Here is a 13,068-nt window from a genome sequence, read left to right on the forward strand (position 1 = left end):
CCCCCCCCCCCCCCCCCCCCCCGCTTAATGGCAATGTCTTAATTTTGGTTAAGTAACTGGTTTTTGTTTTTGTTTTTCAAGAAGGATAAATGGACTGGGCATATTCTGAGCCTCTGAATACCTGAGAATGTTTTCTGGTTGATACTGTACTTAATAGGAAACTTGGTGTGGTTTTATGAGGTTTGGCCTTGCTCTTCCTTTCCTCAAGTTTTGTAGATGTTGCTTTTGACTTCTGGTTTTTGGTACTAGAGAGAAGTGTTGTGGGTTGAATTGTGTCTCCCCCCCTCCCCGCCAAAGACGTTGACGTTCTAACCCTCAGTACCTGTGAAGGTGACCTTATTTAGAAGTAGGGTCTTCATAGATGCGGTTGAGGTAAAATGAAGTCATCCTGGATTAGCGGGGGCCTTAATTTATTAGGACTGCCCTTTGAAGAAAAGCACAGACGTGGGATAATGCCATGTGATGACAGAAGCAGGGGTTAGAGTGATGTGTCTACAAGCCAAAGATAACAGGCAACACCACAAACCAAGAAAGGCGTGGATGAGATTCTCTCCTGGAGTCTTCAGAGAGAGCCTGGCCCTGGCGGACTGCTTAATTGTGGACTCAAAGCCTTCAGATATGGGACAGAATAGATTTGTGTTGTTGTAGCCACGCAGTGTGTGGTCCACTGATCCAGCAGCCTGAGGACCTAAGATAAACAGTCTGGGGGCAGTTGGGTTCTTGTTCCTTTGAAAAACTCAGGTCTTGCAGCCCATTCAACATTTTTTTTTTTTTTTTTTTTTTACTATATACTTACCTGCATTTTATGGTTAAGAAAAAATTATCAACTTATTTTTGCCAGAATGCCAGGATGAATCAAGGTGTGTTCCTTTCAGGGACACAGCCTAGGATATGGTGGGTCCTTTTTATCTGCATACTTTAATTCAGGTTTTTAAATGTTTTTACAATGATCACGTCCTCATTTCTTCTCAGAAACACCTTTTGTTTTTCCTGTCTGTAATCTTACATCGTTAAAATGTTTACTCTTTTCCTTTGCACTTGGAGGACTTCCTCAGGCTTGTTCTTTATCACGGAGTGGATTTTCTATAGTGTGAATTCTACTCTTTATGCCTGGAATGTGGATCATAATCTGGTGACTGCTTTTTAAATTCCTTGCTTTTCTTCCCTTATTTTTAATCTGAGTCTGGTGTATAGAGAAAATAAGAAAGAAACAGCTGCCTGAAGGGTCTAGAGGCCGTGTTATCCTGGATTCCATCGAGGGTGCCATGCACGTCACTGAATTTTTTTTTCTGCTTTTTTTCTTTTGTGTCTTCAGGAAGATACTCCCTTTCCTCTCTCTCATAAGCTATATGTTTCCTCATTCTCCCACCATTTATTATTTCGGGGGGTGTTTGAAGAGGGAGGCTTTTCGTCCAAGGTCAAGGTCTAGTCAGCCCTGTTTTCCCTGCATTGATCTGTTGCTTCCTGCTGGTAAGCGTGGGGCGAAGACAAGCATGGACGCCAGCATAAGGGCCTGGGTTGCTCCCTGACCCAGTGGGCTAAGTGTACTGAGGCCCCCAGTTGTCGCAACAACAACAAAGTTGCCCTGTTGTTATCGTTAACATTATTGGGAATTCTTTCTTTTTCTGGCGCTCCCTTATCTTTCCATATGGTTTTTGCATTTATGAGTTTGTCTTTTACTTTGTAGTTACAAGTATCTTAACTGGGGTCTTGGGAGAGGTTTTGCTAGCAGTTTTAAAGGAAACAGGAATTCATGCTTTTATCACCTGTAGACTACCACCACCCACCCCCTGCACTCCTGGCTGCTCCGCCTCTTCCTTACACCCCTGTATTCCTTGGCCTTATCCTCCCTCATGCCTAGCCCTTTCAGCCTCTGCTTTCCCCCCATCCTCTCTACCTCCTCTAGCCTATCTTTCCCTCTTCCTGCCCTCTCCCTGGCAGACCTCTGGATTATCCTGTGTACCCTGCAATCACAGGCGTGCCCACACTCCCCCACCAGCAGCTGAGATGCCCTAGACATGGAAGAGAGCCAGAGTGCAGGGTGGGCAGAGAAGAAATGGAACACGTACCTACACAGAGCCCATCGATGATGGGAGCAAGTGTGCCCAGTGAGACTGAGAATCCACCTCCTTCAGAACAGGGTCTTGCGCTGCGTTCCCTGTACTGTGTCTGCTTCAGCCAGTGGAAAATAAGCTCACCTCCTAGCAGTCAGCCCCACGCACCAGCACTTTGAATAGTGTTTGTGGAATAGATCTTCGTTTCATCCATTTGCCAAGTCAGGCCATGGTGGGTGGCCCATTTAGACTTAAGATCTTTGTATCTATACGTGGCTCAATCCTAGGGAATGCAAATTTAAAATATTTACAGGAAACATATGCACATCAAATGTAAACCATATAAAAGTGTGTACCTCCCATCCATGCTCCTACTTGGTCCATTCCCTTTTCCAGGGGCAACGACTGCTGCTGGCTGCTGTGTGTCCTTCTAGAGACCCTCCACACATGTACAACTGTGTATGTTTACATATGTTTATATATATAAGTGTACAGTGTATATACATGTGTGTATACAGAGGGGCACACATAAACATACACACGCTAAAGGAATGTAGGTTGTATTTTAATTATCTGTATGATTGAGTATTCCCTCCAGTCTCTTTCCCTTTTCATCTCTCCCACCTGTCTTGGAAGAGGAGCATAACATTTGACCTCCTTCCTGCCTTGGTGGTTTCTCAGTCCTGGCTGCATCCGAGAAACCCTTGAGGGGGGCGGGAGGGGGGGCTGCCCATGCCTGAGCCACACCCCAGCGCAGCTCTGACAGCCTCCCTGGGACAGACTCAGGCTTCCCTGTACGCAGGGACTGGGAGCTGTGGCTTCAGTTGTGTGCAGGAGCGGCAGGCCTGGCCAGTCTGAGAACCGGAGTGCGGGGTGCCCCACGGGACTCGGGGACCTGAGTACTGACTGTACCTGACAAGGAAAGGGAGAATAACAGATTCCAGGCACATTGAAGATGAACCCTGCCAGCTTGCTTTTGACCACAAGCGGCCCACTACTTTCTTCTTCATCTGGGCCAGGCAGAGTGGCCAGATTCTTGGTTCAATGAGGCAGGAATGGCACTCAGTGTTTCCACCCTGGGCAGAGAGAGGAGGCCCAAGGGCTGCAAGAGTTAAATGAATTTATAGTGCAAAGGAAGACGAGAAGAAACTATTTAAGGTGCTTGGTGACTAAACATCTATCTCAGATCCACTTTGCTTGTATGGTGGCAGCATAAGGTGTGACTGACTGAAAGAAAATTAACGATCTGGACCTCAGTGCCTCCCAAATGGAATGATCCAGGAGTTCTGTGGAGCTAATTAACCAGCCGGCACGAAAAGTGAAAATAGACGAGGGAACAGGTTTCTTCTCACGGTGGCCTGGTACTGCATATAGACCTATATATACTATTTTTGGCATTCCCTATTAAGTATTTAAAATGATGTAATGTTGAAAGACATAGCTCAGTAGCCTTCTTTCAGGGTAGCAGAATGGATTCTGGGTTGGACTGCCTGGGTTCAGACTCAGCTCTTGCCATTGGTCAGGGTCGGAGGGCAAGATACCCGGTGCTTTCTGTGTGGTGATCTCGTTGTCAGAGGAGCATAAAAACAACACCCACTTCACGATGTCATTGTGAGGATAGGAGATAATGAGTATAAAGTGCCTTGAACTCTATCGTAACACATAGTGCTCTAAAGAAAGCATTTATTGTGTTGAAATACACCCCCCTAGGGCTTGGGGGTGGGAATTTTTCTAAGGTCTTGTTTTTTGTTTTGTTTAGTTTTTTTTAAGATTTTATTTTATTTGAGAGAGAGAGAGAGAGAGAGAGAGAGAGAGAGCACGCATGCACAAACGCATGAGCAGGGGTGGGGGAGAGGGACAAGCAGACTCCCCACTGAGCAGGGAGCCCGATGCAGGGACTGGATCCCAGGACCCTGGGATCATGACCTGAGCCAAAAGCAGACACTTAACCGACTAAGCCACCCAGGTGCCTCAAGGTTTTGTATTTTTTAAGCTCAGTAACTTTCCTGGTGACCTGCCTTAAAGGAGAATTTTGACAATAAGAGAGGAAATGGCAGTCTCTTTCCCCATCACCTGTGTTAGGGTAAAGTGCATTTGGTTCTATAACTACTGAGTATTAAGAATCAAACTGTGAGGATAGTATTTACTGATCTCCATTTAGAATCCACTTGGTGGATTTTTCAAGACAAAAGCATAAACTTGTCCTGTCGACCAGGTTTTTCTATACTGGGAGTGGGAGTGAGCTGCTTTGTTGCCTCTTGGCAGTATTGAGCCTTAGTCACGATTCTGAATAATGTTCTGGAAAATTGCTTTCTTGGATACATTTATCTTAACTCTTTTTGAGAATGTACATTAACAATCAGTAGCTCTGGCTGGTTACTTGGGGGAGATCCTGTAAGACATAAAACAGTGTAAAGTGCTTTCCATTGCAGAGAGGGCCTTCCAGAGGCTCCCAAAATGATACTTGGATCTTGTGGGAGGAAATCTTTTCCAATTTTTTATGTTTCTGTAAATATATATGAGTTATGTGGTTATAAAACCTTATGATGGAAAATATGTTTAAGAAACATTAATGTGCTCCCAGGCAGGGACTGCACAAAAGACACCCTAACACATTTAATGCCCCAGTTAAATGTATTGCACAAGTCCCGTTTTCTGGAACTGGATAAACAGAACATCTTTTCTTTCTATCCTGAGCTTCCATCCCCCTCCCCTCTCACCTAGTCACTTCAATGGCACAATAAATGGAAATCTTATTTCCTGCATCTGCAGACCTATTTACCTGAATGTCTAAGCTCTCCCTTGCCTTTCTCAGGTCCGTTCTTTCTGAAATGCGATTTTGCTTTCATCTCCCTGGCTTCTTTGCCCTCGTTTTTTTTTTTAAGCCTTCTCTAATCCTGCACTCCATTTACTTTAATCTGTAATGTTGGACATTGCCATTCTGCATAGACACCTTTAAACATTCATCATCTCCCAGATTTGCATTTTCTTCCATTATGAACTTAAATCCCTTTTCATAGTCTGTACAGTGAAAAAAAATTGAAAATGAAGAACTATTATCAAAAGCCATTTCTGCTAATTTAAAATGCCTTATTGGATGGCTTTATCCCCTTTGATAATTCCATTATCTTTGTAAACTATGACTTGGATTTATAGTTCTTTGGTGTTGTATGTATGTGCATATGTATGTACTTAGTTATATTCATTACAAATGGGAAGAACCTTATGCCCCTATGCCCTTTATGGTCTTTTGTTTTTGGAACTGAAAGAAGTGGTGATTTTAAAATAAGAAAAGTGTATGTGTGTGGGTGTATATGACAGAAGCTGTATGTGACCTGCAAAGCCTAAACCTTAAAAGCAAAAACGTGCTGACCCTTTATAGATTTCTTAATTTAAAAATATGTCTGTTTTGGAGACCTCCATTTTTTTTTGAAATAAAGTCCTTAAATGTGTGGAGCAGTGGGCTGGCCAATAGCAGGAATTGGGAGAGGAGCTCATTCTAGGTGCTTGGGCCCTGCTCCCCATAGTTAACCTCCACGTCCCAGCTTCCTGTCTGTGAAACAGTCTGATTGGACTAGATGTTCTCTGAGATTAAAAGCCCGTTGGGGTGGGTGTGTGTGTCTGTGGTACATCAGTGTTCCATGGGAAACACCTGCCAGTGGAACAGGAGGCGGCCTGGCACATCATGGGTGGTTGATAACATGGTTTTCCTACTCTGGAGAGGGTGCCTCGTCCTACCTGGGCTGGCATTTCTGCTATGGCAACAGGAAGGGTGATCCAAGTGCGTCTCATCATTTAATTGAGGTGGGAATAAAATAGGTCACAGTTCAAAGAACAGCAGCTATTCCGAGCTAAAGGAAATATGTCCACAATGCTGGTTATGTCAGTGAAATGGTTTTAATTCCTCTTGAAACCTCCTTAAGCATTTGCTGAGGAATGTGAAATCAGCCGGAGAATTTCTGGTGTCCTGCTGTCCAGAACCAATGTTGGATAATTCTCATGGATGCCCCTAAGAGATTTTTCATTTTCTGCCACTGGCATCGTCTGCGTCCTTGTGATGCTCTCGGGTGTACTTTGACCTGACCCCTTTGCTCGCATGGAGTTAAAGCACCGGGCTCCAGAGTGCTACCTCCAGCTTCCAAGCTGCTGGATCACCCCACTGGTTTCATGCTGCCTGTTCATAGGTAAAACTTCTCTCCCTGCTTTGTGCCTTTCTAAAAAGGAGCTGGAAGGTAGGGGTCTTTAACTGCCTGAAAAACAAACCAATAGGACAACATGTTTGGGACTGATACTATGGTGAGATGTCAAAGCAAACTTGAGATAGAAACCCTTCCTTGCCGAGCCCCATCTCCAAGTCTCGTTTTATTGCAGACGACATAAAATCGGTGTCAGAGTGCAGCTGTTCCAAGGGCTGAAGGTCCTCATGGTTACGGCCTGCTTTGGAAACTCATCCCCACCATATTTGCAGTTAATGAAAATATTTGCTTTGCTTGATATAAACAAAGTTTATGGGCAGAATTTGTAATTAGGTAACTCTTTAATTTTCTTTTACCCTTCACTCCCCAGTTTTTTGCTTGTATCACGTTGGAGAATACTAAGTATTTAAGAAAATAAACCCTGTTTCAGTAACGAGCTTTACCATTTATTTCTGGCATTGTCATAATAGGTGCATTTCTCTGTAATTTTGTGTCCCCATCCAAATTAAGGGGCTTAAAGTCTGGTTTTTTTTTTTTTTTCCCTAGATTTATTTGTAAGAGAGTGCTCACAAGCAGGGAGGAGCGGCAGGCAGAGGGAGAAACAGGCTCCCTGCTGAGCAAAGCAAGAAGCCCAATGAGGGACTCGATCCCAGGACCCTAGGATCATGGACTGAGTCAAAGGCAGGCGCTTAACTGACTGAGCCACCCAGGCGTCCCGGGTTTTTTGTTTTTTGTACAGTTTAGAAATACTAGTATGTGAGTAGGGAAGACCATACGTTGTCATAGCACCTGCTCTTATCAGGCCAATCTAGCTGTTGGAGTAGCAGGTCTGTGATTTGGGTGGTATGACAGCAGCCACAGGGCAAACCACGTCGACCACCTCTTCAAGGTCCTCCCTACATCCTGTGTGTGTACTTCTTGGGGCTATGGCCTCCATGCTTTCCAAGTTCTTCTCCATCTCCTAGTGTTCCTTGCCAAATATCCAGGAAATCAGATGACACGCACCATTCTTGTAGGCCTAGCACCTGCTTGCATTCCCTGGATGAGACCACTGTGGTGGTGGGGACTGGTCATGTGTGCCAGGGATTGGACCAAAGAAAACAGCTGTCCTTCCCCCTCCTTTCTCAAATTTCCTCAGTATGGGGGTCACTTGGCCTCAGGGACCAGTGCAACCAGTACAGCGTACCCCCAGCTCTGCCTTAAGGTCCCTTCCATTGACAGATAGTCAGCGGAGAGGCAGCCTGGAAACTTCACGTCCTGGATTAAGACCTCAAGAAGATGGTGGTTTCAAAAAGATTTCTGGCTTCTCTCCAGTGGTGTTAAAAGTAGCTCCTGGTCCTGGGAATTGGTGGTTGTTTCTTACAGTGCAGATCAGGAAGCAGGCTAAGAGAGGGTCATAGGAGGACCAGAGTGGGTGACTGTTGCTGTACACATAGATTTAGGTTGTAAGGATTTCCACTAATTCTGGCTTCCTTCCCCCAGAGACAGAACGTTTGTGTGCAAGTTCTTGTTTTTGAAAATTCTAGTGAGGGTTTCCTGGTAATTCTGTTATTTTCTTCAAATACCAGTCACTTGGACGTTTAGAGATAAATCTTTAATTTCCCAGGTCTGTTAAAACCCCTTCAAGCATAGCTGGCCCAGGGGAGACTCAAATGATCTTTCTGATGTTGCCAACTTACCCATTGTGGGACCCATGGCTTTTCCATTCACAGCTCTGCTGGTTTTGAGTAGCCTTTGAAAGTCAAGCACAAGCCTGTCTGTCTGTCTTAACCCCTCACCCTCACCCTTACCCACAGCCTGACTGCATATTAGCGATGCAATTTGAACTTGATAGTTTGGGTCACATCTCTCTTGAGTCTTGCACACAAAGATCAACAAAAATTGAGCTTCTGATTCAAATCCAGGCCTTGATTTTTCAGAGTCCAGAAGGTCTGGTAAGGACAAGTTGGGTAGTAGTTATCAGAGAGACTATTTTTCTTATAAAAAGCTTTCTATATTTTTTCCACTTCTGCTGTATATGAAATTAGAGCTTGTAGATGTTGTAATCATCAGGACAATGATTTACCTTCCCTTCTCACCCATCCTCAGTTGCTTCTTAGTATACCTGGGAGGGGAGGAAGTGGGGGAGGAGCAAGAGAGGGGAGCTTATTATCTGAATGCTTGAGGACCAGCTGTATCTTTTCCAGAGAGGCTGATCCTAGCCAACATACTCTCTTCTTTTTGCACTCTCTATACTGTAATCGTGTCCTCTGTATTTTGTCATTGGATCTGCTTAGGCTAGAGCATCTGATTTCAGAATAGTACACTTGTTTGTCCTTAAGTTCATTTAGGGGCTGAATACCAGGGACAGCCAGCTTCATCACTGAGTCCTGTTTCCAGTCCCACAACTAAGGGTTGGGCTCGTTGAGTTGTGGGAGAGTGGTCCCTGTGCTGTGGGGAGTGTGGCATGGATCTGATGAGAGAAGAGATGCATGGTGCTGGGGAGGAATGTTGAAGTTGGGAGACCCTCCCTTGGGTTCTCTTATTGGAGAGAAGTGGTGGGAAGCCAGGGAGTTCTGGAAAGCATCTGGGTGTTCAAATATATTCTATGATACCTATGTAAGACCCCCTTTCTAACTTGAGCTGAAATCATAGCTGCTTATGGATCATTTATACTTGGTCTTAATCTAATCTCAGGGGGCGCCTGGGGGGCTCAGTCGATTAAGCGTCCAACTCTTGATTTCAGTTCAGGTCATAATCTCAGGGTCCTGGGACCCAGCCCAGCATCAGGGTCTATGCTCAGTAGGGAGTCTACTTGAGGGAATCCGCCCCCCCCCCATATGCTTTCTCAAATAAATAAATCTTTATTTTTTAAATTTTTTTTATTATGTTCAGTTAGCCATCATATAATAAATAAATCTTAAAAAAAAAATCTAACCTTGGGGGCGCCTGGGTGGCTCAGTTGGATAAGTGTCTGCCTTCAACTCAGGTCATGATCCTGGGACCCTGGGATTGAGCCCCACATAGGGCTCCCTGCTCAGCGGGGAGTCTGCTTCTTCCTCTCTCTCTCTCCCCTCCAACACTGTTCGTGCTCTCTCTCTCTCAAATAAATAAAATCTTAAAAAAACAAACAAACAAAAACAAAACCCTAACCCAGATTGATGGCTTTCTGTACCCGTTGTTGGGCATGAAACTGGACCAGTTGATAGCGTACAGAAAAGGGTATGAGGTGTGGAGTCCATTGATACTTGAGTGGTGAAACTTGAATTTTCTCTCACACAGTAAAAAGTCCTAAGAGAGGTAGAAGAAAAAAAAACTGTTAAAAAACAACATACACATGAAATATATGGGAATTATATTTTAAGGATGTAGTTCTTAGGAATAAATAAACCTATAATGGATGGTCTAAGTTAAGGTTTTCTCTCTTCACTCTAGGAGGTGACTTTGGTCCCGAGACTTCTCCCCAAGTCCTGCCCCCTGGCCATGGTAGCGACTTTTCTGTGAGCAGCCTTCCTGTAGCAGAGGACACGTACAGGGTGAGCTTGGCCAAAGGTGTCTCCATGTCTCTGCCTTCGTCACCTCTGCTGCCTCGACAGTCTCACTCGGTGCCATCAAGATCAAATAAAAAATCCCCAGGTAACTGAACAACAAAACAGCACCTACACCAGCTTGGTTATGTATGTAATGCATGTATTGAAATGAAGCAAAACTAGTGCTTATAAGGAATTTTCTGGGAGGTTGTTTTCTTTGTTACAGTAATTTCTGGAAGAAGAAAATCTTTAAAAAAGAAAGCTATGATTTGACTAGAATCCTTTAGTTCAACCTATTTACAAACTATTTGGATTGCGCAGGCTGGACTTTTACAAAAATTCAAGATCTTGTTATCAATATTAATGTTAATCATTGGTCTTGTTTTCTTGGTCATGAATTAGGGAATGCTATAAACTCATCGTGGTACATTTAAAAGTTCTGGATTTTGGCAGGGGTAATCTGACAATAGTCCATTTATTACTGCCAAGTGTTATATACTGATATACTTTCTTTGATTACATCACCCAGCATTTGAACAACTGTAAAATTTTTGAAAATTCAGACTTGTAAAGGGATGGGAGCAAAGTATGGATTACTTGTTTAAAGTATTTTGGCTTTCCTCATCTTTACCAAGGTTTTGTGCTTAACATGACCAGTGAAAACACAAATGTTACTTAACTTTGAGAGGTTATGATTCAGATGTGAGGAAAGCCTTCCCAAAATGCTGATACCTGTAATCGTGAGCGTTCTTTGATCTTTAGGTTTGCTGAGCATTTGTTTACTGAGGGCAGGATAGCTTTGGGGCCTTTATTGATCATATGGCAGTGTAAGGATTCTTCTCATTTACACATGAAGGAGTTTGGAGTTGGTCTAAAGTGTGTCCTGGGGCTATAAAATTGGTCGCTGTTTTTCTGTCTTCCTAAATATTTGTATTACTTGAGATGTGATAGGCATTATTTCTGAATCATGTAGTGGACATTTGCAGTTTGTGTGGTGACAAAATTAAGAAGGCAAACCTTGAGGCTTTGAATGTTAGAAATGGTGCCATGAGTTGGTGAGTGTCCAAAACCCTTTATTGTTCTAGAGCTTTCTTATTTTGGACAACACTGTTTACAGTCCAGTCATTAGCTGGAACTTGGAAACCTTTTTGGTATGAAGCAATTTCCTGTGCCAAGGAATTTGACCTGTTTATCAGTATTTGGGGAAATTCCTGGAATGTCCTTCCTTCTCTTTGCCTTTCCCTACCACTATATCTCTTTGTCAGATTTCTTCCCTTCTTTCAAGTCGTGGTTCCCACACTGCCTTTCTTGATGGTTATCCCATTGGAGTTACTCTTCTTCCTACAAATTATGCACAGCATTTTACTTTTTCCTTTTTCAGCCCTGTCATTTGTCCTTTTCCCCTTGAATCAGTGTGTTTGTGTGCAGCCTGTGTCTGATGGGCATGGACAGGCCTGATGGCTTCTTTGAGCATACCTCATCTATATAAAACCAATATTAGAATTTTGAACCTATCTGGATTTTATTAGAGAGTGTGTGCAAGAGAGCATGAGCAGGGGCGCCTGGGTGGCACAGCGGTTACGCGTCTGCCTTCGGCTCAGGGCGTGATCCCGGTGTTATGGGATCGAGCCCCACATGGCTCCTCCACTATGAGCCTGCTTCTTCCTCTCCCACTCCCCCTGCTTGTGTTCCCTCTCTCACTGGCTGTCTCTATCTCTGTTGAATAAATAAATAAAATCTTAAAAAAAAAAAAAAAAAAAAAAAAGAGAGCATGAGCAAGGGGAGGGGGAGAAGCAGGCTCAGTGAGCCAATTCCAGGAGGCTGATTTCGTGATCTGAGCTGAAGGCAGACTCTTAACCCCTGGGATCATGACCTGAACCAAAGGCAGACGCTTAACCGACTGAGCCACCCAGGCGCCCTCCTGTCTGGTTCTTAAGGGACCTCAGTTGAGGGTAATGCAAGTGCTAAGTGCAGAGATAGGACCTTTGGTAGAATTTGCCCTGCTGTATATAGTCTGTGCTGCTGCAAATGAATTGGTGCTGCTTGGGCCTTAGGCCTGGTGAGAATACCTAAGAGACTAGGGAATATGTATTTCAGAGAGAATTTTATTATTAACAGAAGTTTGTTTTAGTGGGACTTGAATCTTCTTTTTAATTTTTTTAATTTGATTTTTCTAGCTCTATTGAGGTACACTTGACTATGACATGTAAGGTTAAGGTGTACAACGTAGTGATTTTATACATGCATGTATATATTGCAAAATGAGTACAGTAAGGTTAAGACCTCCATCACCTCAGAGCTACATTGTGCTTATTTTGTGGGGGTGTTAGTGGGATGCTAGGTAGCAATGAATGGCACGGCAAACATGGAAAATATGGCTATCCAGAAGGGTCTCAGAAGGCCACAGGCTCTCACAGGCCAGAAATCCCTGATGAGGCCTGGTCTCCTGTGTCTTGACCAAATTTGATATTTTTAGTCTTGAGAAAATACCATAGAATTTGTTTTTCTCCATAGGAATAAAATTTATTTCTGCTAAATTCTTTGCAAGGCCTTATGAGCAGAAGGGAGTAGTTGTACAACATTCAACCTTTTAATGGATTGAAGAGAATATTCTCCATATTAGATGCTTTGGGGCCAAATTAAACACACTAAGCAGATTCTTCTCCAACGGAGCCATGCTTGTGCATTGCCCAAATTTGTGCAGCAAATTAGTGTCTCACAGTGGTAATTTGGCTTCATTATCTTGGCAATTTTAATTCAAAAGGGAAGCTAAGGGCAGAGATGCTTGCTTAAAAATGGCAGTGACTCAGAGTACATCAGACAATAAATAATGTTTTTCCACAGTGTCTAACGCTCACAGGTTTCTGTTTAAGCCATATTGTTAGAAAAGTATCCAGAGACCTAGTGTTCTACCTGCCTGTAAAATTAGTTGGCATATGGTTGTGAACGTGCGTTGGATTTAAAAATAGCCATCTATTTAAAAAGCTCACACTGTTGTTGCTAATGATACAGTAAATACGGTGTGCACGCTGTGCCCATAGGTACTGAGCCCTCCCCCTGCGCTCCCCTTACGCCAGCTGGGCTGGGCTTCAGGATCTTGTCATCATTCAGAACCAGCTCTGAATTACTGTGATGACTTCTGTTCTCATTTGTATAATAAGACCCCTTTCTCCCTCTTTTGTTTAAGAAGGTGCCTTAAAAAAAAGAAAAAGAAGGACAATCTAAACCTGTTTTACTTGTTTGGATAGAAACTCTTCACTAATTGATGCTAATCAAGATGCTGTCAGGGACTGAAACTATTTTAGCAAA

At 43.5% G+C, this 13,068-nt stretch overlaps 1 protein-coding gene across 1 annotated transcript in view; it reads left to right on the forward strand.

The window, feature by feature from the left end:
* TANC1 (tetratricopeptide repeat, ankyrin repeat and coiled-coil containing 1) overlaps window positions 1-13,068 on the forward strand; it is a 235,757-nt gene that overhangs the window by 96,755 nt on the left and 125,934 nt on the right. The window contains 1 exon segment of the mRNA XM_034643399.1: window positions 9,665-9,865. Within this exon segment, the coding sequence (XP_034499290.1) occupies window positions 9,665-9,865 (201 nt within the window).

Source organism: Ailuropoda melanoleuca, chromosome 2, assembly GCF_002007445.2.
Source record: "Ailuropoda melanoleuca isolate Jingjing chromosome 2, ASM200744v2, whole genome shotgun sequence".
NCBI classification, from domain to species: Eukaryota; Metazoa; Chordata; class Mammalia; order Carnivora; family Ursidae; genus Ailuropoda; species Ailuropoda melanoleuca.